The sequence below is a fragment of the Convolutriloba macropyga genome, chromosome 5 (genome assembly GCF_964194025.1).
Source record: "Convolutriloba macropyga chromosome 5, txConMacr16.3, whole genome shotgun sequence".
In the NCBI taxonomy this organism is placed as follows: domain Eukaryota; kingdom Metazoa; phylum Xenacoelomorpha; order Acoela; family Convolutidae; genus Convolutriloba; species Convolutriloba macropyga.
In genome coordinates, this window is record NC_134472.1 from 47901351 (window position 1) to 47928899 (window position 27549).

General features: G+C 31.8%; 1 protein-coding gene across 5 annotated transcripts in view; it reads right to left on the reverse strand.

Annotated features, from left to right (window-relative positions):
• The window catches only part of LOC142339431 (protein virilizer homolog), a 170455-nt gene that overhangs the window by 92027 nt on the left and 50879 nt on the right, over positions 1-27549 (reverse strand). For all 5 annotated transcript variants that reach the window (XM_075389459.1, XM_075389461.1, XM_075389458.1 and 2 more), the window contains exons 15-16: positions 23332-23645; positions 5108-5578 (exon numbers count right to left, since the gene is read on the reverse strand). In XM_075389459.1, coding sequence (XP_075245574.1) covers positions 5108-5578; positions 23332-23645 — 785 coding nt within the window. The remainder of the gene's footprint in view (positions 1-5107; positions 5579-23331; positions 23646-27549) is intronic.

The window sequence follows — 27549 nt, forward strand, 5'->3', positions numbered from 1 at the left end:
GACTAACGTCGGGCGAATTGCTTTCAAACGACCGGTTAGCGGTTTGCTTTGTCCGCAGCTGGCCAAGGTTTAGTGAGCCTAGCTTTAGCTTGATTCGACTCTGCAACGTTTAGATTTCTAGCCTTGTTAGTAAACAAAACCAAATAAAAAACTTAGATTTTTAAAATTTGCAAAAGTTTGCAAAACTAAGAAGAGAAGCTTCCAGATTTCGCAGTGAAGTTCCAAACAATTTTTTGTCTTTGAAGTTATGTCAAGTAACCCATCTGCAGAACTTAAAAAGCTTCGTTGGCCACTAATCATCGTTAAATTCGGAAAAGAACAAAAACATGAAAAAATTTCAAAAATATTAAATTTTAATAAAATCTTGCTAAAATTCAAAAAATTAAAATCTTCAAAACCATTTCATTGCCTCAAGAGACTATCCAGTATATCCCTATTCCCAGCTTTAGAAATTTTTGCTGGCTTAAGAAGATCCATAAACTTGGAACATGTTAACAATTTTCCAAAAACTTAAAATTGAATTTTATCAAAAAAGTGCTGAAGCTCGAGTCATTAAAAAATTGATAACCATTTCATTAACTCTAGAAACTATGCGACAGCTTATAATTAAGCCTCAAGGGGGTCCCTAGGACCCTGGTGCCGGAAAAAATGATGAAATCAAAAAGATTCAAAAAATTTGAAAAAATTGCAAAAATTTTTCAAAAAAATTGCGGTTAAAAAAATCTTGAAAAACATCCCACTACCTCCTATAATACACTCCTATAATCAAACCCTAGAAGAGGTTATGTGGCTTCTGAGGCTAAAGAAACCTAAAAACCGACAAAACTTTTCAAAAAACACGAAAAAAGTGCAAGTATTATAAAAAAAAATGATAAAATTTGTTATAGTGGAAGCTATATCGTGGCAATTGAAATTTTCTCAGTAACTTATTATCAAACCCGTAAGGACGTTTTTTGTCCCCTGCATCTGGAAAGAGGCGGATAATGAAAAGTAAATTTGCACGTGATCAAAAAATGATCAAATGATCAAAAAATTTGCACGTTTTGTCAAAAAAACTGCTAAAATTTGTGATGTTGAAATGTTAAAACCACTCCACTACCAATAGAAAGTAAGCAGTAAGCTACTATAAAACCCCAGACGAAGTTCCTTGACACCTAAGACTGATAAAACTCAAATAATGACGAAAATATTAAAAAAAAAACTTGTGAAAATTGTGAAATTAGTAAAAAAAATTGCGTGTTTTTAGCGATCGGTTGTTCGTCAGTAGCCACGGTGGCAGGGGGGTTAATGCACCGGGGCCTCATGGCTAGGAAGGGGGCATCAGTGGGGTGGTGGGCAAAAGCGTGGTGGGGGGCGGTGGGGGGGGGGGGGTCAACAGTCGGGGTGTCTTCAACCTCTAAGAACCGCCCTTCACACCATAAGTATAAGTCCTAAAACAGTTTGAGATGAAACAGAGCTGGAAGGCTCTAAAAGCACTTAATGCCCGTTTGGCGCTCCCTGTTTATCCCGTTTTTGAGGACGAAAAGTCAAAAGCGTCAGACAAAAATCAGTCAAGCGAAAAATCGCACGAAAGACCGACAGGACTAATATAATTGCTACAAACTACGTTTGAGCAATTAAAAATCGAGGTACTACATCGGTAATCAAAACGGCCAAAATTGAAAGTAATTTCTCAGACAAATATTCACACGGATCAGAAGCACGGTTTTCTCACAGAAAAACCATCAGTAAAATGCGCTCCAAATTAGAGTCATCACAGATCCTTTATTCAAAGCGGCTAACCCTGATGACCCTCAAAACACAGAAACTATGCAATTGAAAGCTTCAAGAAAGACTGTATGAACATTAAAACTCAAATAATGACAAGAAATCTCAGAAAAAGTTACATCGGCTTGAAGTTAGAAGTTATGGATCAGAGGTAGAGACCACATAAATCACATGGTTACCTGTATAGAACCAGATTACCTGTTTATTCCGTTTTTGTGGTCGCAATTAAAAGGGTTCAGACAAAAAATCGCATTAAAAAGGCCACAGGAGTAATATAATTGCTACAAAAAATTGTTTGTGAGCAAAAAGGTTAAAAAAATTGGTAAATTGTAATGCTAAATGATTCACTCTACCTACGAATTACCAGAACCCCCAATAAAAGTTCAAACCAAGTTATCGACTATTTGAGCTAAAAAAACAGGAAAAAGTGAACACAGTTTCAAAAAATGAAAAAATGCAACAGCCGGTAAAATGCCGGAAAACAACCGTCGTTTATGCCACTACCCCCACGTTCAAATTGAAAAGAAAAGAGAAAATATGACGAACATAGCTGGCAGATTGCCAGAAAATAGCCGCAATAGATTCGTAGATCGGCAGTCTAAAAAAACAGTAAAAAAGACAGACCAAAAAAACGTCTTTTCATTGATATGTTATATTTTGATTAAAAATCTGTATAAAGTTATTGCTGCCTCTATTAGCTGATCTCAAATAACCTTCATTTAGAGTGGCACACACCCATTTGACCTTATCTCTTTGAATTAAAGTAAATAAAAGTCAATTTCAATGAGAAAGTCATTTTTGAGAGTGAGGTAAGTCAAGTGTGACCAGAAATTTAATCACGCGCATGAACAAAAAAACTCGCTCCACTACGAGCGAAAAATGACGTCACACTTGCAATTCAGTTAAAATTGCATGAGCGAATGAACAAAAAGTGGCTGTGACGTCATATGGTCGTAAAATCATGACGACGAAATAAAAAACATAGCAGGACAAGTCCTGAAATACAATCCAAGGAATTGAAAGAAAAACAGACCTAATGTACCTGACCAGCAGGTCAATTAAACAATCCCCGCCAAAAAGACGAAATCTCGAAAGTTGAGAAACTAAAAGAATCAAACTAAGAAAAAACAATTATTCCTAAACACTTGAAGCTTTTAACCTGAAAGCCATTTATGACACAATGCAAAAAAGTCATTAACTCACGCAAAAAACATGAAAGCGATTAATTTGACAATAAAGTTAGATAATCTCGAAACAAATGACAAACGCTTTAAAAAGAAATAAGACAAATGCTTCAAATGAAAAGGAAAAATTTAAAGATAGTTTTCAAAAATGTGTCTGGAAAAAATGTTCAAATTCATTTTTTCTCTGTGGAGTTCTGTCTTGTAACTCATCTGCAACACATTAAAAAAATTGTTGGCCAATAAAGATAGTTAAACTCAGAAAAGACATAAAAAATTCAAAAAATCTAAAAACAATCAAAAAATTTTAAATTGCAAGCTTTATTTAAAAAATTACTTCTATTTGCAATCTAAAAAAACAGAAAACTGTTTTGTTTCCACTAGAAACTCTGCAATAACATACTAGCAAACTCAATAGCAGCAAACATCTGGCAACTGAGGAAAAAGACTAAAAATTCAGGAAGTCAAAGAAAAAATTTTAATTTGAAAATCACTAAAATTTGTAATATTAAAATCTTGAAACACATTCCCCATTACCACTAGAAACTATGCAGTAACCTATTATCAAAACCTAAAGGAAATGTTCTGGCTGTTCAGGTTAAAGAAACCCAAAAATTGACAACAATTTCCAAAAAAAATTTGAAAAAATTGGCCAATAAAAATTTTGCAGTAAACTATTAAGTAAACTATTAGCAAATAAATCCTAGACGAGATTTCTTGCCCCCTGGAGCTAGAAAACTTGAACAATGACAATTAATGTCAGAAAATTGGAAAAAACTGCAAGTTTTATCAAAAAAAAATTGGTAAAATTCGTGAAGTTGAAAACCATTCCGTTACCTCTAGAAACTATAAAAAAAAACCTATTATTGTGACACCAAGAGCTGAAACAACAAAAATATTCAAAAAACTTGAAAAAATTAGAATTAAAATAAATTATCGTGTTTATGTTTGGTGTAGCAATACCTATAGCTCTTAAAATGGCCAAAAAAAGTAATTACGTCTTGCAAAAGACCTTTAACAACTTTTACAAACCTCAATTTCACACTGGTCCAACAAAAAATCCCAAAAAAGACGAAGAAATTGCAACATTTTGGGCTCAAAAATTTCTGAAAATGACCTGTTAACCTTGAATTACGGCCTTCCCAGTAGCTTCACCACTCTAAGTACTTGAAGAACTACTAAACGCGGCTAAGGGCCTCTAATGAAACTTGATGCCCGCTGGGCTTTAGCTGTTTATCCCGTTTTGAAAGCTCAAAGTCATGAAAAAAGGTGTGAAAACATCTTACAAAAATAAAAAAAGACAGAGCACCAATACAATCCAATTCTTGGATTGTAAAAAACCAAAAGAAGGCCAATAATAGCCCCAGCTATCGCTGTGCGGCTATTAAAAAATGACAGCCTAATTTTTTTTCTGTCCTAATTACAGAATAATTGTTCTAATTTGGTCCGCAGTTTCATTAGATTCGATAAATATGGTGAGCTCAGACTCTAAATTGGAAAACAAAAAGGAGTAATACTAAATCTTTAGTTCAGCAGTAACTTTTTATTAGCAGTAAACTCTAAGGAACCTTGATAACTTAATGCCCGAGAAAAATTGACATAATTTTTTCTAAGTCATACAAAGTCTTCTTGCCGCTAGTGAAAAATCACTTACAAGAAAGCGAAATTTTCTTCAAACACCGTTTTCTCAGTTATTTATAAAATTAGAGTTAAAAACATCTCACGTCGCAAAACCAGTCGCCTTTTCGCTCCACTTCCTGTTTCGACGTGACCGAAAACATCACTTCAATTTGACTTAAAATATAATTTGTTCATGAAATTTAAACCGAATATGGTTTTAAAACGACGTAAAAGAGGCGGAATAATAGTCGGCTGAGAAGAGGATGCGGCTACTAAACAACTTAAAGCTTCGTTTTAAAACCATAATCAGTTTAAATTTAATAAACAAATAATATTACGCAGTTAAGTTGTCTGTACGCTAAATATGGCAGAAGGTAAAGAGCCATATTATTGCCAGCAATGTTGGTACGTGCGGTTAAAATTACATGGTTCATGAACAGTCTTCGATAACTAAGGGTTTATTTTAAGGCTTATTTTTCCTGGAACGGTTTTCACGAATAGTCGCGGATGATGATTTTCGACAATGCAAGGTTACGTACCCTCTCCGCGCATAACAGCTGTTGATTCCTTAGTGTACATGAGAAGTACGTCTACAGTGAGTGATCTAATTTTAGCACCCTTCATTTTCATGACCAGATCTCTGCCATTCACTTTTGAACTCACAACCGCATGAAGTGTCACTACTGCTTCCACCACACGCATATCACGGAACTGGATTTCATTGGTTGCTGTCAATTGACCAATGAGAAATTTCAAAACTTCCAATAATGGCAATGCAAAATCGATACAAGCAGTCAAAATGTTCTCTGGGAGCCTTGAGTTCAGTTGATGTGAGCGCGACAGAAACGATGAAGTGTCCACAACCGCAGACTTAGTGAGTCGAAGAAGAATGTCGTAACCGGAAGCTTCGAAAAGATTGAGACAAGCGATCAAGTTAGCCTCGCCTTTCACTGAACTGCTCATGGGTTGGGAGAGTAGACGTTGCAGCATTCTTAAGCATGTTATCATTCCTGAAACACAATCGATTCGCTATAGCTTTAAATCACTGAAGACTGTCCCATATGTCTTCTGGCAAAAACGTCATCACAAGAGCCACTGTGCTTAGACATATTTACAAACGTTTCAAACTCTACGCATGCATAGGAGGATCATTATGCTGATTTCTACTTGTCTTAAATTTGAACTTTGAAACGTTCGCTAGCGTTTCAAATCTATGTAGTCTAGAGTACCAAAAACTGCGTAAGAACTCGTCAGTATATTCGGTTTTAAACGGGGAAATTGTCGGTATTTTTGGTCTGGAACGTAACAAAACTTCGGTATGTTCGGCTTCGCGAGATTCGTTTTTAAAGGTAAATGTTCGGGGGGAGTTTCAACAGGATGACTCAAATCGACAAAATATTTGTTTCACGTGGACTACAAAATTATAATTACACCGGCAAAATATCTAGTCCCTCTCATAATCTAGTACTTGACGGCCGGTAACTGTGTAGCGATAACCGCCCCGTTGTTTCCTAATTACATCCAACAGTGTATGAGAGGCATGGCCATTTGAACGGCAATGTTCCGTTTGAAACGTAAGAAATAGTCGGTTTTCTCCATGGAAACATTAGAGTTCTTTGTGCATAATGTAGTCAAATGTTATGATTGTGTTCTTTTTACAGGAATTCCTAGCATACCTATTAGAAAAAATTCTGAATGAATGTGCAAACTTACGAAAAATTCTTCCTCATGTGGATAGTAGTGGATAAAACAAGGGATTCAACCACCAGTAAAAATTGTCCCTTTCTCCTAACGCTAATCGCGCATGTCGAATCGGGACAAATTTTACTGTTTGTTGAATCCCTTGTTTTATCCGCTACTATATAATAGCTCTAAATTCAATAAAAAAATCAATTAAAATCAAAAATAAAACAAAAAATCGAAAAATCAAAGCAAAATTTACATTTCACTCTTAAAGAGTGATTCACTCTTATTCGGAGTGATCCCCAGTAGAAAAGATCGCCCTTTTTCGCTCTTAAAGAGTGAATCCCTCTTTTGATATCTTTTTTATTTTTTTTATACTTTTTATTTCAAATTATCTATACTTTTCAATTCATATTTTCTTTATTTTTTCTATATTTATTCCATTATTAATAAGAAATGATACAAAATTATAGTATTTACATGAACAACTATCAGTGAAACTGCTTCGCAGATCCTCTGTTTGATTAATAACTAAAGGACTTACAAAGTACAATATGGACAATTAACTTTAGCTGAAGTACAACTTCTTCATGTATACTTACCTTCATCAAAATTATTTAGTGGATTTATATAATTACACTTATTACAACATCTAGTTAATACTTCTGAGCTTGGGATAAGGTTAGGGTTAGGGATAAGGTTAGGGTTGGGGTTAGGATCTGAGTTAGAGTTATAGTCATAGATAGAACCAGAACTAGAACTAGAACTGGGGTTAGAACCAGAACCAGAACTAGGGTTAGAACTAGAGTTAGAATTAGGGTTAGAACTAGAACTAGGGTTAGAACTAGAATTAGAACTAGGGCTAGAACTAGAACTAGATTCATTTTTTAAAGAACAACTTCATGGAGAAAAATCATTAGCACAAATACCACTTAATATTATATTACCACATATACGTTTATCAGTTTTATCTTTATGACATGATTCATAATGATTTTTTAAAACAGCAATGTTTCCACATTTATAGTTACACTCTAAACACTGTAAAAGCATTTATAATAGGGTAAACTTTAATATTTACCTAATCCTTCACAGGGTAAAATTTAGCCATGATTTCAATTAAATCTTTAGTATTATCTTTAGATGTGATACACTCTGTTAAATATTTTTTTCCTAAAGTATTGAGTGTATTAGTTTTACATCTCTTATCTAAAATCAAATCAAGGTCTAATTCTTTTTTATCTTTAACAAAATTTATAATCTCTTCTCTAAATTCTTCATTATTTATATATAGTTTGTTTAAAAACCTTCCTCCCTTTCTATTCAAAATTCCCATCTCTTCATTGACGAATTCACAGTTACATTGATCAGTATACGAACTTTGCTCGTGGTTTACCAAACTGCTTCCCTGATCTATATATTCTTCTTGTATCAGGGAACCTGCTTCGCAGATTGTATTTCGTGTTTCACCTTCCCACTCTTCTCCATATCCAACATTAACTAATGTATTTACTCTACTCAACATTGTGCTTGCTCCCATTGCTATAGTTCCAGCATTTCTTGATATTGAATTGGGATAAAAACAATTAAATATAAATAAACCCGCGCCTATAATTCCACCAATATTTGATAAAATTTTCATACCCCTTCCCTTAATCATCTCTTTTGTTAAAACATCATTCTGAACTTTAATATTATTTAAAGTAAGAAGTTTATTAAAATAAAACTGATAATTATAATGATTAATAACATTTCTATCTGTTGCATTAATCATTAGTGGTTTCATATATGCTATAAGTTTATTTAAATAATCTTTTAAACTAAGAGCTTTTAAATCAAGGAAACCAACTCTTGAATCATATATCATTGTTCTATTACTACTAATAATAATAAAAGTATTTTCCTTTATTATATTTCATTATACCATAACGAAGTTCATCTGACATTCCATCTGTATAATTATAATAGTTACTATTTAATTCACTAATTATTTTATTGAAGTCATGTTCACATTTATATATCTCATTAAAGTTTTTAAATAGGTCAGGTCCATTCTAAGTTGTTAAATAAATAGTATCACAACTCATTCTTGCTGTATCAATTATTTGAGCTGGTTTATGACACATTACAATCATATGAATATTATAATGTCTACCTTCAGTAAAGTAATAGCCTATATCCTTATTTAACCTATCACCCATAACATCAAGTACTATTACACAATTTTGAAATTTATGCATATTATTTTTTGTGATCATATTTATATCACATTTATTAAACCCAGTATAAAACTTATTAGACTCAGGATCTATAAAGTCTCTATCATCTTTACAAACTATATCTATGGACCTTTGATCTAGAACTTGATCATGGTCTAAGTATAATTTTAAATATTGTCTAATAAAATATGTTTTACCCGTTCCAGTTCCACCATAAACAATAGTATGTAATGGTGACTTTTCATATTCAAATCTAACTAGACTCCTATTCATAAATCCATCAAAGCTTTCTTCTAGTTTTGTATATTTACTTGGTCTTGAATCATATATTATATAACAAATTCCAATAATAATAATAATAATAAAAACTGCACTACCTGTTTCCATTTTTATATAATAAATATAGATTTGATTTAGATTTAGACTTAGACTTATAATTAGACTTAGATTTAATAAATTTATTATATAAAAATGCTCATCCTAACTTTTGAGGAATTCAATAATAAATTTAATATTGATAATAATGCTATGAGTGATATCAGAATAAAAGATATAGGTAAAGAAATAAGTCTAACACCAATTGAGATTGTAATGAGAGATGATAAACCAGAAATGGTACGTGAACCAAACTCTAACATTATTGTAAATCTACATCCAACTGAAGGTACACATTGGGTTTTAGTTATAAGAAGAGAAGGTGGTCCAACATATTACTTTGATAGTTTTGGTGTAGAAACCCCTCCATTATTCCTAGAAGAATATGTTGATCTAGGCTCTAATGAGAGAATACAACAATATGATGAATCTTATTGTGGGGCTTATTGTTTATATATGATCTATCTTAGTGATAGAGGATTTAGAATTAAAAGTGCTTTGAATATTCTAGTTAATCAATGTAAATATCCAGGAATATATAATCAGTGTTTTTGTTTAAGTTGTAGTAGAGGTGGTGATAAAGATAAGGATAATGTTAATGATAATGTTAATGATAAGGATAATGTCATTGATAATGATAATGATTATGATCTACGAAGTAGCTTTGCTAATAATGATAATGATAATTATAAGGATAATGATAATTTTATATATCTATTTGGTGAAAAACATCAAAGGAGTAAATCTAATAGCAATAGTAATAGCATTAGTAATGGTGAAACATGGACGAAGTCCCATAGTCCTACTAATAATATCCGTGAAGCGGTTCAACAGAGTTGTTTGGTTAACCATGAGCGAAGCTCGTTTGTAAATTCACCGATATCTGTAAACATAAATGATGATCTATATTCATGGTTAAATGATGATGATATAATTACTGAAGCTGCATTCCCAGATAACTTTAGATGTATAATATCTGGTCCTAGTGAATGTGGTAAGACATTCTTATTAAAAAAACTAATTCTAGCTAGTATATACTTTGATAAGCTATACATCATTGGACTTACTGGTGATCAGTACCATGGTATAGAAAGAATAAACCCAAAAGCAGATGTTGAATTTATTAAAGATATAAAAGATTTACCATCTCCCGATAAACTACCCAAAGACTTAAAGAAACTAATGATATTCGATGATGTTAGAGCCAAAGAACCAGTTATTAATGAATACTTTTGTAGAGGTAGACATAATAACTGTAATATGATATATCTTAATCAAAACCTGTTCTCTCTGGATAGACAGAGTGCTAGAGAGAATTGTAATCTATTTATTTTATTTGAACAGAGAGGTAAAGTCCTAGCATCGATATATCAAGATTTCTTTAATAATATTGAACTTAGTTATAATGATTTTGCTAATATATGTAATAAGGTATGGAAAGAGCCGTATAATTATATTGTAATTGATATAACTAAAAATAAAAATATTAATGGTAAACTAAGAATTAATTGGGCTCGGAGAGTTTTGTAGTTTAGTTTAAGTGTAAGTCTAAGTCTAAGTACAAGTATAAGTCTAAATCAAATGTAAAGTAAAACTTAATACATCACCATTAAAGTCTATAGGTCTTCCATGCTCATCTTTAATATGAAATTCTATATATTCTATTCTATCTTTAGTTACATTTTGATACAAGACATTAGTTGGTATAATATTTATCAAGTAACCTGGTGGTTCAGTTAGATTAAAAGTATATAGTATGTCTGTATCTTTACCATTATCTTTAGCTCCAGATATAATATTGAAATGAATGTTAATATTATTGAAACCCATAATATCAATAATTTTCTGAGATTTATATCTACCTTTTTTATAAATTATTTTTCTAAATCCTAGTAATGAGGCTAGTGAGTTTTCTATATCAAAGCTGAGTGCTCATTGTTTTATTTCCATTAAACATTTCATCGTATTCTTATCAGGTTCTATTATAATATTACCATCAGTTTCTTCTTTTATTAATTCTGCTATGTCAGTTAACTCATATGCTCCCGGTGTAATAGTTGAATATAGCAACGGGATTCCTTTATAATTATGATTAAAAGGTTAGGGTCAGAGCTAAGAGCCCGAGGTAAAGCTTCATCATCTTCTATAACAGCATATAAGAATTGATTATTTCTCCTATTCACATTAAACACCGAATTATAAACAGATAATCTAATTAAACCTAATTTTGTTGTATTAAGTATAGGTCAACTAAAGTTAAACATTTCTGTTGGTTTTATCATTCTAAAGTTAAGTGTATGCTCTTCTTTAGTTTTAGTTGAAGCTTCGTGTATATTTTGTAGTTCATATAGAATCAAGTTGTCTGTCATTTTTTATCTAATAAAAATGGATTTTAATTTGGATGCCACTTATGGTTACAATAATGATATACACAAAAGTAAGATTATAAAGTATAAACCAAATAATCTGGCAACAATGAATACGGTTAATACCAATATTAATATCATACTCAATAGAGAAGAGAATCACTTAAATATACATGCTTCATATCTAGAGATAGAGTTTGTTGTATCAGATGATGCTGGTGGTGTATTTGCTGATGATGCTAATATCAGATTAGTTAATTATGGTATGATGGCATTGTTTAGTTCAATTAAGCTTGAAACTAGTGGTGGAAGGACTATTGAATATATAGATCATTGTCATCCTAATCTATTGATGTATAAGTTATTAACTAGTACTGGTGATGAATATGAGAGTGGTTTTGTTAGAAATCAGGGCAATAGAGATAGTCAACTTAAAGGTGACCATATTGCTGCACAACGAGGACATATGTATATGATGATTAAGATGAGTGATCTATTTGGTTTCGTAAATGATTTAGAAAAGATTATATATGGTTTAGGATTTAAACTAATATTAAAAAGAAATATTAATGATAGAGCTCTATATAGAGTTAATGCTAATCCTGGTGCAGTTGCTAATGATGGCAATATAGAAATTAGAGATATATCATGGTGTGTGCCTAGTATTGATCCTAGTAATGACAATAGAATTATTGTGCAGAAAGGATTAAATAAAAAGAATAATGTACACTTTAGTTATTATGAAAGAAAGACATTTTATAAGAATGTACCCAATGCTACTAACTTCTTGTTTGATCTAGGTATGGAAAGTGGTATGGAAAGACCGCAATATATAATAGTTGGTTTTGAAAATAATGTTAATGAACAAACTCATGATGCAAGTACATTTGATGTAATGAATGTTACTGAATGTTATTGTAAGATTGGTAGTGAGTTTTATCCCGAGGATAGAATGAATATTAATTATAGTACCAATAATAATAATGAGGCTTTTAAAAAGATTGTTAGCTTTAATAAAGATTATAATGGGCTACCACATAATATAAAACCATATATAAATCATAGAACATTCAAAAGTAATTATAGAATATATGTATTCGATACTAGATATCAAAGGGATCATATAGGTCCACAACCAATACAACTTAATTTTAAATTTAGTGCTGCAGTTGCAGATGTTATATGTCATGCATTAGTATTAATTAGAAAGGTTATTAGTGTGAATAGTGATGGTAATAAGATGGTTGATATAATATCATAGATATAATTTAAGTCATAGATATAATTATAATTTTAGATATAACTCTAGCGATAATTATAATTTTAGATATAACTCTAGCGATAAATATAATTATAGTACAATATAGTTATTGTTATAATTATATACTTATACTTATACATAACCATATACGTATACTTATACTTATAGCTAGTCAGCTCTAATTGTTACTCTTGTTAATACCTAACTATTTCTTATTAGTATTAACAAAACCTTTAGCATAAATAATGTCTAATTTCTTTTTATTCTCTAGAGCCAAGCCTCTAGCTTCAAGCTTAGCCTTGGGCTTAACCTTAGGCTTAGGCTTAATAACAACAAAGGGATTATACTTTTTAACTTCCATTATTTTTTATATATAGAAATGAGTCTTTTAATAAGTTCAAAACTAATTCATATTGTGTTGGAGGTAGACATTATAGCGGTACTGTTAATATAAGAGGAGCTATTACTTCAAAAGGAACTAAGATGTTAAAAGGTAATTGTGTTTTATGTAGAAGGAATAAATCAATGAATGTTAGTGATGCAACAATAGAAGCAGAAGGACTTAAAGATTTCTTTAAAAGTGTTGGTAGGGCTACAGTTAACTATGGAAAGAAAGTAGCTAATAATCCAGTAAGAGCATTAGAAATAGCAAGTAAAATAGGAAGTGCAGCTGCATCTCGAAACCCTAAAGCAGCTCTAGCGGCTACACCTGATTTAATTAAATTTGCAACAACTGGTGAAGGTATAAAGGTAGTAAAAAAAGGTAGAGGGTTATACTTAGGTACAAAGAAAAGATAATTATTTGATTATGATTATGTTTATATTTATGTTTATGATTATGTTTATGATTATGATTATATTATGTTTATGATTATGATTATAGCTATGATTATGATTATGTATTTATCGATAAATATTAATACTAATATTATTATTACTAAAAACATTGTTATTACTAAGCACCAATATCTTTAATCTAAAAAAATGATCAACTTATTCTTCTTGTTGTTCTTATATTCTTCATATAACTTAACAAATTCATTATATTCATCATTATCTATTTTATTATCATTCATTGATTTAGTATATAGTTTATTAAACTTATCACTAAACTGTTTACTTAAAATATACATTTGTGAATAATTTATAACTTTATTTCTAATTTTAGTATTAATTGTTTTTGATAATGAACCACAAACAGTTGCTGTAGCAAAAGCTGTCGGTATAGAATAAGCGAATCCTATACCTGTTAATGAAACTGATGTTGTTGTTGCCGTTGTTGCTATTGATGATAATATTATTTCTGTTATCTCAGCTATGTTAATATAATTCTTATATCTACATAACTTCTTATTATAGTTATTAGTTTCAGTTTCATAATAATTTCTAATATCTTTTATAATGTTAATATTGTTGTTAAATTTATTATTAGCTTGAATCTTTTCGTTTATCAATCTTTCTGATACTGATGACAAATCTGGATATAGTAATCTCTCACTCGGTGCTGTTGGATTGGTCATTGCTTTGCTTATTTTCATTAGTAAAAATTCTTTCTATTTCTTTCATTATATCTTCTTGATTAAAACTATAATGCATCGTCTGTCTTTCTCTTTATTATCAAGCAACTTACTTTGTAAAAGTATAGCAATTATATATTGCACTATAACTCCTCTAAGAGATTTATTGTATTCTTTCATTTGTCTCAGACCGTTAGTAAACATTTCATCTAAGTGTATGTTAGTTATATTCTGATTAAACTTATTATTATCAAATTCTTGTTTTAATTGATTATATTTAGAGATAGTATCTGCAGCAACTTTATTACAAAACTTAACAGTATTTCTGACTTCATTTGTTGATTCAATAAACTCATTATTTAGTTCTTCATTAACTTGTGTTTCATTTAGTTGTAATGTTTTAGTTGTAACTTTATCAAAGTCACCCTTTCTTAGTTCAGTTATGTTTCTACTTAAAATGTCTATTTTATTAGAAGAGGATAAAAAGTTATTGTCACAATACTCTTTATTAACAATATCTTTTTCATTTATGGGAGGATGTACATTTGTAATTTTATAGTTATCCTTCATATCAATATCATCATTATCTTCTAGGAATAACCCACGAGCCTTACTTAGTGTTAAGTTGTTTCCATTCCCTATATGACGTTTCGCTTGGTTAAATCTATTTCTTGTCATTATTTATATTAAAAAATATATTTAATGATTCCAAAACCTTATTATTAGATTCAAAATCAAACTCGGATTTCAATAGTTCTTGTTCATAATATTTGCCTTCTATTATCTCTCCATTAATATCTTCTATTTTATATGTTGGTGGATGTGTTTTTAGAACTTCATTCACTTTAAACAATTCTCTATTCCAATTAGAAGTGTAACCTTTAGAGAAGATATTACGTTTATCTACATTTCTAACATAATCACCAACTTTAAATTTTGGTGTTGCTTTGGTAGAATTAACATAGTATTTAACTTTATCAGGATTATTAGAAGCATCAACTGGTGTCATATTAATTGTTGAGTGAATGTTATTGTTATATGTTACAACAGCATCATTTAATATATTTACCCAATTACCATCGCCATTGATGAACATAGGTTTATTTATTATGTGTAATAATGTTCTATTGAATCTCTCTATGAATACAGCCTTTAAATCACTATAAGTAGAATATAGTTTTGTTTCATATTCTTTAAGTAAAGATTTAAATGTTTTATTGTAAAACTCACTACCTCTATCTACCCATAACTTTTCTGGTTTTCTAGGTTCAAAGCCACCTTGTGGATGTTCACTTAATACTATTTTAAAAACATTAGTTATAGATAAACCAGATTTATTCTTTAATGGAATATCCCATGCATATTTTGTGAATATATCTATAACTGTTAATATAAAATTATAATTATTATTGTATTTACTTAAAGATGACCTATCAATTAAATCAGCTGACCATGTTTCATCTTTATATAGTGGTATTATTCTTTGTCTTTTAAACTTTGTTATTTGAGGACTGAATACTTCTTTAGCTAGTTGTTGTTGTTTTTCTATCGTTTTATTTATGGACATAGTCATCTGCGAAGCAGGTTCCCTGATGGACGTAGTCATGGTTTCACCTATTTACCATAATTAAAAACAAAATTATCTAGTTGGTTTTGATTAATAATTTTCATAGATAATAGTTGCTTAGATATATCTAGCATTTCATCATATAACCCATCATGACCAGCTTTTGTTTCTAGTATTAATAGTTCTAATCTTTCTACTAAATTATTTGGGTTGGCATTTAATCCACTGCCAAATATATTATCTTTTACCTCCGTTATACGTTTTATTGTTCTATATCTAGCGCTTTTCTTATCCCCTTTTCCTAAATCATATCTAATATCCTTTAAAAACCTTTTAATTTTGTTTTCATCTTCCTCAACCTTATCATCATATGTTACATTTGTTTTAGTAAGAAAATCAGTAAATCCTTCTGAAAACTCATATACATTATCCCTAACTAAAAATGCACCCTGCTCTAGAGTTATATCAACACCATTCATTTTATATCTCCTACTAGGTAAATCTAAGAGTTCTAATTTTAATTGAGGATTAGTTTGAGCCCCCATGTCATGAAGAAGTTTGGCTGTTTTTGTATCAAAATAAACTGGTGCTATATCTTGAGTTTGCTTTATGGTCCCCTTTAACGTTTCACCAATCTTGGAAGCAGTTTCATTAAACTGGGAACCAGCTTGCTCGATCATCTTAGTTTGTTTATCTAACTCTTGATTTTGCCAATCTATTGCTCTTAATGTTTGTTCACTTAATGCTAGATTCTGTTCATTGTTTGCGTTTATCTGCGAAGCAGTTTCACTGATAGTTTTGGTTAGAGGATCCAATAACTCTTCTATTTCACCATAATATTCTTGTTGTTTTAATTTATCTTCTAATCTATTTCTTCTGTTTTGTTTTTCTAGATTGTTTAATTCTATAAGTTTATCTAGTTTAGTCATTTTATAGAAAGATGTTTAGCTTGTAAAAGACGTTGTAATACTATAGATGAGTTTATTGATCATATTAAGGAACCAAATCATGATGATTTAATAATTTCAACCTATTCTAAATATGTAGATGGGGCTGGGAAGATAATAAAATTTCTAGAATATAATAAAAATATAATAGCTGGAGCTACACTATATAAGAATACAATCATGGGAGACATTATGGAAAAAAATATGGCTCAGATAATGATTTATAATATACTAACTACCAACCATATGGATGTAATGAATGAATTAGGTCTATAATTATTTGTTATAAAAATTAACAAAGCTCCCTCGTTATATAATACAATAGCAACTTCAATTAACTTTCTATCATCATTAATGGTTAGTTCTAGAATATTATTAACCAGTAGGTCTTTGTCTCCATCTAATGATCTGCGAATAGATATAGATTCTCATCATGAGGATAGCTTTTAATATTATTTACATAAAATCTTTTATCATCAAATGTGTTTAGACTAATCTTACTTGTTTTTGTTGTTGTCATGTTATCACCAACTTTTTGTATTCTACATTCATCTACTGTTCTCTGTGTATTATTCATTAATGCATCATAATAATCTATGTGCCTAGCATTATTATGCTTCTTTATTCCTTTTTCTTTAGTGTTTTTAGGATTTTTGAAGCTATATGTTTTGGGGGACAATGCTATAAATTCCTCAATAATCCTACTTCCCAGCTCGTGCTTAAACTTGCCGGGGACTTTATTATAGTTTTTATAGGTATGTCTAGATTACTTAAGTCCATATGCTCATCACTAACTTTACCTTCACTATAACTTAATACGAAACTGTCCGTATCCATATACTGAAGTGTTAGATCTTTGAGGGATGGTTGTAGAATATAATAGAATACATCATACATGGGTAATTTACTTAATTCTAAGATAGTAACACCTACATATACTGGAGAATCATATTCTTTTTTTTTCTTTATATGTTCAATTTGGCTATAATCCTTATATCTAGTTATATTCTTGAATGTTGGTTTACTTATACTTTTCATTATCTTTTCTTCATCGTGTAAGAACTTGCTTTGAAAGAAGTGTAGAGGATTCATGAACATTCTTCCATATAATGAGTTATTCATTAATTTCCTTACATCCTTTTCTGCTTCAGTTTTAGCTGTTGCTCTTTCATTTGTATTGTTTCGTATATAATCGCTACATATATAATCTTGTTTAAATTTAATTACTCTATGTATTTTTGTTACTTTTACTCCCATATATTCTGTTTTGTTGTTTTGGTCTAAGATTAAGTTCTCGGATCTTGCTTTACTTTTCTCTCTTTGTCGGTATCCCAATTCATTATCATTTATCTTTCTCTTATTAGGCATTAGTGCTAACTGTTCTGTTCTCTCTTTACATTCATTAGTATAATCAATATCACAAACTATATAGTAGCCATGATCACTATCATCTGGAGTATTCAAAATTACATCTAGAGTAGTAGTAGTAGTAGTGATAAGCTCAAAATCCTTATAAGGTAACTTTTGCATCATTGCATAACCATATAGGTTGTTTGCGTCTATGTACCATATATTTCTATTATTAAGTTTATCCTTAGTATTAGTATTATCATTAATATTAGCATTAGTATTAGTATTACTATTTGCGAAGCAGGTTCCCTGATTATTTATATATCTATCTCCCATTATTCCAAATATACCACCTCTCTTTGCTCCAACAAAATCATCTAGCATTTGTTTATCTTGTAATGTATCTAATGTTACACCGCTTGACATTAACCAACAATCAAAACTATAACCTGGGAGACTTACATAGTGTAGGGGATTGAGCTTGAATTCTTTCATGCTTAGTTTAACATATTCATTCATGCAATAATCTAATATTTCCACATCATTCTGTAAATACTCTATAGTTAGATCTTTACCAGTTTTATGACTGTTATAATATTAACGTTATCTACTTCTTCTTGTGTTGGTAATTTATTATGTAGTGAGGATTTGAAGTCTTCTATTTTTAGATTACCTATAAGATTATTATAGGAGTCTAAACCAAAGTATTCATATGGATATAATGTTTTAGTCTTACATCCATATATCTTTGCCCTTTGATCTAGAGGCATAGCTAGGAAGTTATAACTATCTAAGAATTTGAGACAACCAATGCTAAACATCTTAGACTTACCAGCAGCTAGTGGTGTTATCTACTTTTCTTTTATCATTATTCTGTTTGAAGAGTTCACTGTATAGTAGGTTGAAGTCATAGCCAGAGCCATTATGGAATATTACTGGAATGAAGTTTTGTTTGTATCTTAGATTACATATTTTACATGCTGGTCCTCTATATTTACCAGTTTCATGACAATGATCTCTTACTTTATTAATACATGTTTTACTGCAGATATGACAAGTGTTATTAGTTTCATGATATAATTTATCTTCTGTGAATATCATCTTTTCATTATGTTTGAAATTATTCTCAGTTTCTATTTCTAACAGATCTCTAGCAAATCTTTTGATGCAGCCTAGACCGAAGTAGTGTTTGAAGTTACCTTGCCAAGTGTAACCCACAGCTATTGGAATATGTTCAGCTATTACATATTTACAATCATTAGTTGTAACTTCAACAATGCAACATTCTATATCGGCAGTTATAATATTTTTTATATTCTGTCGTTTGTGTTCATTTACAAAAGTAATATGTTTTTTCTTAGGGCAAACAATCTCTGGTTTGAATGAGGTGCTGCATTCGTGTTTATCATATTTAATTTGAGTTAAACCAATAGGTACACCTATCACAATAATAATATTTGATGTTGTTTTTATTTGGTCGTTCTAACAAGGTTTCTATATTTTTTATTAAGGCACAGTGTTCTATTTGACCATTACTCCAAACTAGTATTCTTACATCTTTTCTATCTTTATTAAAATCATCCACTTGTTTAAACAATTCTATTTTACCATTACCACAAGGTGTGTATACCCAAATATTAATATTATACAATTTCTGTATTCTTATTATATAAGCAAAATCATCTTCATGTTGTTGTCTTGGTTCAATTAGTTTATCTACATATTTACTTTCTCGAGTTGCATGGTGTGGGGCGGGATGTAGCCAAGCAGTTATAGTTAGTTGTAAGCAATTGTATTTATAACTACGTATATTTAAAATATCGATTTAGAGTTTTTGAGATCAGGAGGTAAATCTATATAACTACCAATAGACGCTTTAGTTGGTTCAATGTTTAACTGAATACTTCTTATTCCAAGAAACTCAAAATCATAACCATAACCTTCATATATTTCCTTTTCGAAATCTAGCCACCGATTGAAGTCACCATATTCATATATTGCATTATTATTAATACAATCAGTATTGAAAAATACTTTAGTAGTTTTAACTTCTTCTTTGGTTCTCTTCTTATAATTAAATTCAGCCGTGATCTTATATTTAAAACTCTTAACTTTACAAAACTGGTAACAGTTTTTAATTTCTTCTAAAGAGTAATTAGTTGCTTCATCTATATCTTCAATGTAATTCCCACCTTTATCAGTAATATAAAATTCTCTCATGTTCTGACTTGAGTTTATATCGAAGTCTTCTGTGTTTTCCTGATACATGCGATTGTGACTATATGAATGAGTAGTTAGAGCTACTCTACTTCTAAATTCTTCATGACATTCTTTACATTCATATCCGTGAAACGGCTTCGCCGATTTAATTCTGGTGTAGATATCCTCTTTAGTTTTAGTTTTAGGTTTGGTGGCTGGTTTAGTTTTAATAATATAATCATCTTCATCCGGATTATACACCCTCTCCGAGATTTCCTCTTCTTCAGACTCAAACATTTTCTCCAATAGTTCCCTATGTTTGAGATCGTATGATTGATGCCTATATAAACCCTTCTTTGTTTCAAAGGATAGATTACAGACATCGCAGAAGTTTATGACACTAGTATTAGTCGATTGAGACATGATGTATTTTTTTAGGGAAATAATCAAAAAATAGTTTTTCGAAAAATGAACATGAAATGCGATAAATGTATAAATAAACCTTGGAAAGAATGTTATAATAATTGTAAAGAATTAGAATATTCTTGTTATGTATGTAAAAAAATGGTTAAGGTTAAAGATTATATAGAACATTTGGGATATCATTATTCTGATCCTGATCAATATCTAACGTGTAGTATGGGTAATGTTTATAAACATATATCATTATATAGATTTAGAAATAGGAAATGTAGACTATGTATTTATCTTCATAGATATAGATATGGTCACACTAGAAATCAATTCAGAGAGCATGTTAATAAGTATAATATTTAAGAAGACATAGAAAAACACTAATCACTGTGTTTCCACCGATCTCAGTGTTTTTGACTGTGCTATTATTGTTCGCTTTCTTTCATATTTAGCAACCGCTAATAGTATAAGAAGTCAACAAGCTTGGTTTAACATCGCATTACACTGCTTAGCAGATCGAATGAAAAGTGCATGTCATGCTAAAATGGCCGCCGCCATTGACAAAGAAAGCCACCACCACTAACATAATGAAAACAAGTGAAAATTTCGAATATAAGATACCCTTAAAAATTAGCTCGTAAATGAGTATTTATTAAAATCTTTATTTAATTTTTAATAGATTATACAAGTCATTCAATTTAATAGAAGGATTTAATTATTATTTTATCTTAAAACATGTGATTACTTGGGAAATGATAACTAATTTTAAGTTGAAAATCATGTGAGAATATTCTAGAAAAAAGAATGTTCTAGAATAATTCTCCACGTGGGGACCTTTATTCTCCACGGCATTTTTTGCCTATTCATCATGAGTTTCACTTAACTACAAAAACTAGCGAAAAATTTTAAACAATTTTCGTCATTTGACGAGACTTTAATAACTGGAGCTTTATCATGCACTTCTTTATCTGAAGAAAATATAAACGAGTTGACTAATTTAACAAATCAAATGATTACATTTTGTAAGGAGAACAAATGCATACCCGACAACACCGCCGAACATGAAAGTGAGACTGGAAAACGAACTAAAACAGAACTCTTCCAGTTGTTCCTCTCCAAGTTCAAGAAGGAGCTACTAAATTATGAACATCGGGAAACACTGGACAAGTTTGAAGTGAATGTGCCGGAATATTTATCTTTCCACAAAAAAACTCAGGAATTCATTCAATGTTAGTGAATTTGAGTCTTATCTCACCACAGTCAATAACATGGAAGGAAAGCTGAATCGTTTAAATCTACTGACAATTTCTGACAGAGGATTCATATGGGGGAAAGTGAAACAAAATCATCAAGAAAACAATAAGGATATTCCTTGGAAACAACTGCTGAACGATAAAAGATATTCCTACTCTACCATCCAGAGTTATATCAACTTCTCTCAGGCATGTGAAAGCTATCCGAGGATCCTAGTCTCAACAGACTACTACTCAGAATGGAAAAAGTTCCTAACAATGTTTTTGGCAAAGTTCAGAAGGATAGCCAGCTACAATCTAGGTGCATGACAGAATTACAATTTTCATAAATGATAAATGAGTGATCGATTATTCAGAAATATATTTAATATTAATATTGATATCGATATCCCTACAAATGATACATTAATATTGTTCAGTCAGCTTAATATTAGACTTCAGTCAGCCTAATAAATAAAATTAAAAGTGTTCAAGCATTCTGTAGTTGCACCCTCCCCCACAGTTGCCATTAAGAAAGGTCGAGCAGTACTGCCGTAGCGTGGTAAAGGCGAGTCAACCTTTTAACAAGAACTCCCAAGACTCGGCTCAAAAATGTAACCAGGTACATAGAATCACTCAGTTAAACATCATAGATCAATCGTCTCCTGGTTAAAGTCAAAATTTTAAAGAAACTTGTTTCTTATTATCCAGTTCTAAGCAATTTTGAGTTATTTTCAATCCATCCGATTCTATTGAAAAAAAAAAACTTTGTGAGATGATTAAACTGATTTACTTCAGTATAGTTTCGCATATTAGATATGAAATTAGGCTTAAATCTAGCTTTGAGAACTTTTGGATATTAGTGTATGAATTGCATAAATTATACTAGCTATGTACATTTTTGTACACAAAATTGTGCGTGTAGTATGTATTTATAGTGGTGAATATAGTAGTGGATAAAACAAGGGATTCAACAAACAGTAAAATTTGGCCCGATTCGACATGCGCGATTAGCGTTAGGAGAAAGGGACAAATTTTACTGGTGGTTGAATCCCTTGTTTTATCCACTACTGTGGTCGCCAAATCTAGTTAAACAAATATGAATTTAATTCCTTTGATTTTAAAAATGTAACATACTTGTTGCCAATTGCCGTTAAACCGAACAAACCACGCTTTCGTAGTTTTAAAACTCAGCACACTGACGGTTTTTTTTACGTTCCAAACCCAGCAAACCAACATTTTCTCAAATTTCAAACCAAGCATACAGACGGTTTCTTACGCTTGAAACCAAGTATATCGACGACTTCCTATGTTCGAAAATCCGACATGCCGACAATTTTCGAGGTTTAATACATGAACCTATCGACGATACGATAGAAAACAAACGTAAGGGCTTTCGTCTAAGTAAAACAGAACATACCGACGATTTTTTACGTTTAAAAACGACAATTTCTAGATATTTAAATAGGATTGCGCTCCTTTTTCACAGACTATAAAGCTGAACCTATAATCAATTTTGAACCTTTAATCACGTAGATCAGTACATTCAAATTAAATACTTTTTTAACATTTGAGCAGGAGCACCTTGATGGATAGCAGTCTGCGGTATGAAAGGTCAAATTTTAACAGATACCTGGCGCTTCCAGAACAAATCTGCCGCCAAACTCTTCCAAACGATGCTTCATATAGTAGACCAGATACTCTATGTGTTCTGCTCCAATTTGCTTTAGCTCTCGAGCATTCTCTTCGCCTTTGCTCGTCTTACTCAACACATTATTCTCTACTGCTACTTTTAAGTCGCGAATTGGTTCGAGCCATTTGCAGAACTCGCGCATTTTTCGCACTGAAACTCCGCTGAGACAGGATTTGAGTGCATCGTTAGAATTCATGGACTCATTGGTCCCCAGGATAGGCGTCGCATCTTCAATTTCGTGAAGTTGAAGCAACCTAAACAACAAGCTACATCATATCATGAGTACACGATACACTCAATATACGAAAACGTAACCACGTTGGGCGAATTGCTCTCAAACGACTGGCGAGCGGTCGGCTTCGTCAATAGCTAGCTACACAACTTACGGAGGCTAGCTTTAGCTTAATTGAGGGGGGTTGAGCTTGGGAATTTACGTCTCATCAACAGTTTTGGTGCATCGCATACTTAGAGACTAGTAAAGCGTAGGGCTCTTAGAGAGCCGCTCAGCCACTTAATGTCCTTCGCATTATAAAAAAATAGCTGTTAGAATACCGGAGACAAATCAAGCGTCGTGCAATATAATCCATTAAGTGGCCAATGTACAAAAAGACAAATTTCAAAAAACTTGCGTTTTGTGGAAACCAAACCATTTCGAGCATGTAATTATCCTTCAACTTTATTGCGCGATTTCTATCAGAAAATACTAGAGACCAAATTCAGACTTATGCGATCTTGTGAACAGTGCTATGAGCGACTTCAAGGCCACTAGTTGTCCTTTTAATTCACAATTAGTATAGAGAGGGATATTTCTGAAATTAATCACCCCCTATTAGGCTTTCCATCATTTCGATAATTACATACTGTATCCGTGGGGAAAGGGGTAATTTTAGGCCCATTTGAACTAAATTAGCCTATTGTTGCTCGATTCCACACACGCTTACAACTCACCCACCCACTCAACCTGGGCCACAGGTTGTGAAAAAGCCAGACAAAATCGAGTATGAATACTCGATTTTTTAGACAATGACCACGTAGTGTCATTAACCTAACATAAAATCAAAGAGAAATAAACAAAACAGCAGGACAATTCCTGAAATATAATCCAAAGCATTGAACGAAGAACTCAGAAATAATGTACCTGACCAGCAGATCAATTGAACAATACCAGCCAAAAGGTCTTAAAAGTTCATACCAGCCAAAAAAAACAAGGTCTTAAAAGCTTAGAGTAACTAAAATAATCATACAAAATGAACAAAAATACAATAATTGCTAAAACTCTCGAAGCTTATACCCTGAAGGCCGAATTTGATCCATTAAATTACACCCATTAACCCACGCACAAGCCTTGAAAGGGGTATTTTGGTCACTAAAGATTGAAAAACTCGAGAAGTATGACAAATACTTCGTTAATTTTAAAACTTAAATTTACAAAAATAGTATGTTCAAAACAATTTTTTTGTCTCGTGAAAATGACCAGTGCCATCTGTAAGACATAACGAAGTTTCATAGGCTCATAAGGATCAAACTCGAAAATTAAAAAAAAATCGAAAAAACAATCGCAAGTTTTAATGAAACGTTGCTAAAATTGGGGATATTAAAATTTTCAGAGCCAATTCATTGTATTGCGAAACTATCCAAACATAACCGACTAACGTCGGGCGAATTGCTCTCAAACGACCGGCGAGCGGTTGGCTTGGTCAGTAGCTAGCCACGGGGAGGGGGTGCACCGGGGGCTGATGGGGGCAGCACTGGGGGGGGGGGGGCAAAAGCGCGGTGGGGGGGGGGGGGTGGAGCCAATAGTGGGGGTGGGGGGTCAACAAAGGGGGGGGGGGGGTGTCAACCTCTAAGAACCGCCCCTCACACCATAAGTATAAGTATAAGTCTCCAAGACAGTTTGAGCTGAAACAGACCTGAAAGGCTCTAAGAGCACTTAATGCCCGCTGGGCGCTACCTGTTTATCCCGTTTTTGAGGACGAAAAGTCAAAAGCGTCAGACGAAAAATTGGTCAAGCGAAAAATCGCATAAAAAAGACCGACAGGACTAATATATTGCTACAAACTTCGTTTGAGAGCAATTAATACGCAATTGCAAGCCCAAGAAAATTTCACTGGCCCTGAAAATCAATAAACTAGGAAAAGATAATAAATTTCAGAAACCTGCTAACTTTATGATGTAACTTCAAAAAAAGTGTCAATACACTGTTGACAATCATTCCATTGCCCCTACCAATTCTGCAGTTACTTACAATAAAATCCTAGAGCAATTTGAATGCAACCTGGTGCTGAAAAAACAAAATGACAAAAAAAAACATGAAAATTGCCAGTTCTCTGAAACGCTAAAGTTCATGTTGAAAACTATTTCATTTCCACGAGGAACTATGCAGTAACCTAATATCACACCCTAGAAGAATACCTGTTCCCTTGGGCTCAAAAAGACTCTAAAAATGACAAAAAGCTTGAAAAAAAAATTGCAAAAATTAGTATCATTTTTTTTGTTTGTTCGCAATCTCAAAAAATAGTCTAAAAAAGTATTTATATCTTCAAAAAATATTTTAAAACCGTCAATTCAAGAGAAAGAAAAACATGAAATTGCACCATTTTGAGCTCAAAAACTCCTAAAAATGACCTTTTAACCTTGAATTGAGGCCATACCAGCAGCTGCACAACTCTAACACTCTAAAGCACTTGAAGAACTGCTAACGCCAGCTTTGTGGCTTCCAATGATACTTAATGCCCACTGGGCCTTCTGTTTATACCGTTCTGAAAGATGAAAGTCATTGAAATATGAGTGAAAAACATCTTGCAAATAACAGCAGACAAGAACTGAAAAAATCCAAACAATTGACTAAGAAACTTAGAAATGCTGCATCTGACCCGCACATCAATTGAAGATGACAGCGAAAAAGGAAAACAGTCCCAAAAAGACAACCAAACAAACTTAAAATTATAATTACGCACTTAAAAATACCCATTAACGCACGCACAAGGCCTTGAAAGGGGTTAATTGGCCGCTAAATCTGGAACTCAAGAAAAGTCAAATACTTTTTTCAAAATTTTTCTCCTGCCTCTCGAATCTGTCCAGTGCTCTATCTGCAAGACTTTTAAAATTTAATTGGCCCCTGAAGATCGATAAACTCAGGAAATTGCAAAAAAAATCAAACAAATTTGAAAACAATTGGAAATTTTCATTAAAATGTTGCTAAAGTTCCAATAGTATCACCACTCTAAGCACTTGAAAGACTACTTAAACCAGCTAAGGTCCTTTAATGAAACTCGATGCCCGCTTAGCGCTGATAAGATCCAAAGACTCTTCTGTTAAAACTTAACGGCAACAATTTCAACATTGCCACCACTGAAACCTAAAAATAAAAAAGCAATTACGGCGTGATTCAGAAACAGAAAATAAACTGTCAGATATAAATCTAAAGCAACATTTGGAGAGAAAAAACAAATTTTGAAACGGCAATATTTTGTATTATTAGAATAATCTCTGCTGAAGTTGAATAGCCTACATTTTTAAGAATAGCCTACATCAGAAAATAACCGAATATATTCTGCACTCTTCTACCCGAAGACACCTTCCTAGGAAGTCAAAAGCAGATAACATTCTTGGACACGAGGTTAAACAAGAAAACGAAAACTTGGGTCACAGGAGAACACTATACATGTTGTTCGTTTTTCGCGTCACAAACATTTCAAAAACACTTCGCTCTCTGGAGATGATCTTTGTTACAATGAAATCCAACTATTGCAGGATTTAAAATTTATCAGGAAAAAGACAAAGCAAACAGATTACAACTAAAAGGCAAAAAGTCGGTCATTACCAAAACGTAGCTTAGAGAAATTTCACAAAAAGACTTTCACAAAAAGACAAAGACATCAAGACAAAAATTTCTTTAAAAAATTGTATAATCAGTCATGCATAGTGAATACAAATTCTGAAACAAATTCTAGAAATACAAGAGGTACCGAATGCCAGAAAACGGAGGCCAAGGACGCATTGTCAAAAAACAGTGACAAAATTAGCAAGTACTTTTGAAAGTTGAAAAACAAATTGAACAAAAACAAGCATAATCTGGCAATGGAGGTTCAGTAAAAATAACTGAAATAACATAACTATCTTTTTCTCACCAAAAAGTGCAAAATGCGAACTATTTTG